This window comes from Pteropus vampyrus, unplaced genomic scaffold (assembly GCF_000151845.1).
Source record: "Pteropus vampyrus isolate Shadow unplaced genomic scaffold, Pvam_2.0 Scaffold353, whole genome shotgun sequence".
Classification (NCBI taxonomy): Eukaryota; Metazoa; Chordata; class Mammalia; order Chiroptera; family Pteropodidae; genus Pteropus; species Pteropus vampyrus.
In genome coordinates, this window is record NW_011889134.1 from 1,811,563 (window position 1) to 1,814,375 (window position 2,813).

General features: G+C 32.2%; 1 protein-coding gene across 1 annotated transcript in view; it reads left to right on the top strand.

Annotated features, from left to right (window-relative positions):
- TINAG (tubulointerstitial nephritis antigen) overlaps positions 1 to 2,813 on the top strand; it is a 33,875-nt gene that overhangs the window by 7,334 nt on the left and 23,728 nt on the right. Inside the window, exons 2-3 of the mRNA XM_023522676.1 lie at positions 180 to 243; positions 913 to 1,002. Coding sequence (XP_023378444.1) covers positions 180 to 243; positions 913 to 1,002 — 154 coding nt within the window. The remainder of the gene's footprint in view (positions 1 to 179; positions 244 to 912; positions 1,003 to 2,813) is intronic.

Consider the following 2,813-nt stretch of genomic DNA (forward strand, 5'->3'; position numbering starts at 1 on the left):
ACTAAGCCCAAAAGAATTCAATGTAAAAACCTTGACACAAATCAGATGTGCATTTACATCAGATCTACACCACGTATTTTTGCATAATTGAAAAACTAAACACAATTTTAGGTTACTTGTGTTAACGTACTTTATTATTCGATTTAGAAATTTCATTTATTTACATGTTATATTGACAGGTTGCCTCAGAGATGGTCAACATTATGAAGAAGGATCAGTAGTTAAAGAAAACTGCAACTCCTGGTAATGAATTTAAATGACACAGAACTGAATTCTACTGTCTGTGTGTGTTCTTCAAATAAAAGGAACATCTGTGAAACAAAATGTATACTTAAATACAGATAGAATTATAAGTCAAAGTGTCACATATCTGTAGCTTTTTTATAAGCATATAAAATTTTAATGAATATTGAAAAATCTAATCTCGAATATATTTTTATTGCTTGAGTTTGATGTTCATGACAGTGGGCCTTTATCATACAGCAGAACTGCATTAAATATGCCTCTTAATCATAAACATTCTGACATATTACAGGCAAATTGTGTGGGCGTGTGTGTTTTTAAACAAAGTAACTATATATCAAAACAGATTGCCTTGAAAGGATTATCCTGTAGACAGTTTCCTATTACAAATACATTGACTCTAAAGTCTAAATTGTCTTGTGTTTTTCAACTTTAATGAATGTATAGTCAATTTATTCTTTCCTTGGATTAGAAGATAAGAACATATTGAATTGTAGCTGATGCGTGTGTTATCATTTTTTTTTTTTTTTTGCCAAAAATCAAATAGGCACATGGCTACCATTAATCAAAATATGGTTTATGTCTTAACAATGTACAACTCTGGTTACTAATTTTGTAAATGTACTCCATAAAGGCCAGGCCACTTTTTTAATTTTTATATCTTTGCAGCACATGCTCAGGTCAGCAGTGGAAATGTTCCCAGCATGTATGCCTTGTTGAACCAGAATTAATTGACCATGTCAATAAAGGAGACTATGGGTGAGAGAAATTATGCTTTTTATGCTTTTTAGCACTTTCAGTTACTCCTCACATTTCAAACAATGTATTTCATTTCATTTACTTCTAAAAATAATCATTATTTCAAAAGAAAGAGTGGAAAGAAATGGGAAGGGAGATAGAAAGACATGTAAAGTTGGAATGCACAGAGGGGAATATTAAAAAATTAAAATGCACCAAGAAGAAATATAGAACATGGTCTTAAGTTGCTCAGAAAGGAGCAGTATCATGGCCCGAGTGAGGAGAGTAGGGAAAGCTTTAGCGTGGATAAGTATCAGGCAAATCAGAAAGTAGGCATAATTGATTTATTTATGTTTACCATCTTTCCCTCGGCTGCCGCCCTTACCCATCCAATCACATGCTCAGCTCTCCTGATGTAGAGTCTAGCCCCATGAGGGCAGTATTATATTTTGATAAACCTCCAATCAGCCCTTTTAGACAATTTCACTGACATGGCTGATAGCCAGTTTCATTTACAGTTGAATCAGAAGACAGATTGAGACACTTTACTTTGCTAATAAACTAAAGATAGGGCCGAGTAGGAAATAACTGATGCTCTCCAACAGATTAAGAAATTAGGTGGCTTTTCCACTTATGATGAAGAAATTAAGATGTAGGTGCTAACACTGGCTTTCTTCACTGAACTGAAAGGAAAAGGGATAGGCTGTTTGGTGTCTGCCTCAGGATTCTTCACTGCCATTGATCAAATCTCTATAGAACCCTGATAAAATTTTCTACATTTTAGAAAATATTTCACATAAGATTTATTATCAAGCAACCATAAAAGCAAAATAATCCTGAAATGTATTTTTAAAAATTAGAAATATTATTTCATTCCACACATAAGACAAATGTTTCCCAGCACAATGGGGACACTGTATTTTAATGTACCCAGAGTCTTTTCTTGGAAGACATGAAGTCTAGAAAGTCACATTTGTTGACATTAATATTCTTAATTCTTCTGTGTGTGTCTCTGTGTGTGTGTGTGCATGAGTGAGTGTTTAATATTTTAGATGATAACAGATTTTTTAAGTATTTATAGGGAAAATCTATTATAATTTTCTGTAGCCGAGTGCTACTTAAATCATTAAAATAACATAAGAGTAAGTGTCATCATGAGAAATTATCTTAATCACAAGCACAAACTTCCAAAAAGCCATAATCAGCAGCCTACCTTTCTACTGTCACAGAACCCATGAGAAACACAGTCTAAAGCAATGTGGTAAAAAAGCATATTTATGAGTACAGATGCTGTTAGGAAGCTGCTATCTTCCTTGAAAGAAAGAATTTTCTTTCCATCCTTTGTCTATTGTCATAGTACTCCAGGACTATTTAAGAAGCATTAGCTTTTCCTTTTAGTAGCAAACATAGATGACTTTAGGAGAATAAAAAGTGAAGTACAATTGGAGCAAAAGGAAACATACACAGACCAAAGAAAAAAAAAGTTAAGTAAAGGACACAGCCATGAAGAAAAAAACTGAAATTAATTATTGGGGAAAACAATGAGGGAGGAAGTTCTTGAATTTAAAAGAAATTTCTAATTCTCAGATATCTTCTGTTTTTCATGATCAAATTGTTTTCATATGTGAAAACAGAATCATATCATTCATTATTTAAGTGCTTTTTAAAATAGCCTACAAAGAAATAGATACAACTTTTGCTTTAAAATATTTATTTCTCACATCTTGGTAGTGTTTTAGATTCAAGTCTTTATTCATTGTACATAACCTACTACAATGCTTATTTATTCCCTGTATTATTTTTAATGCAATCAAGTAATAGAAACAAAATAT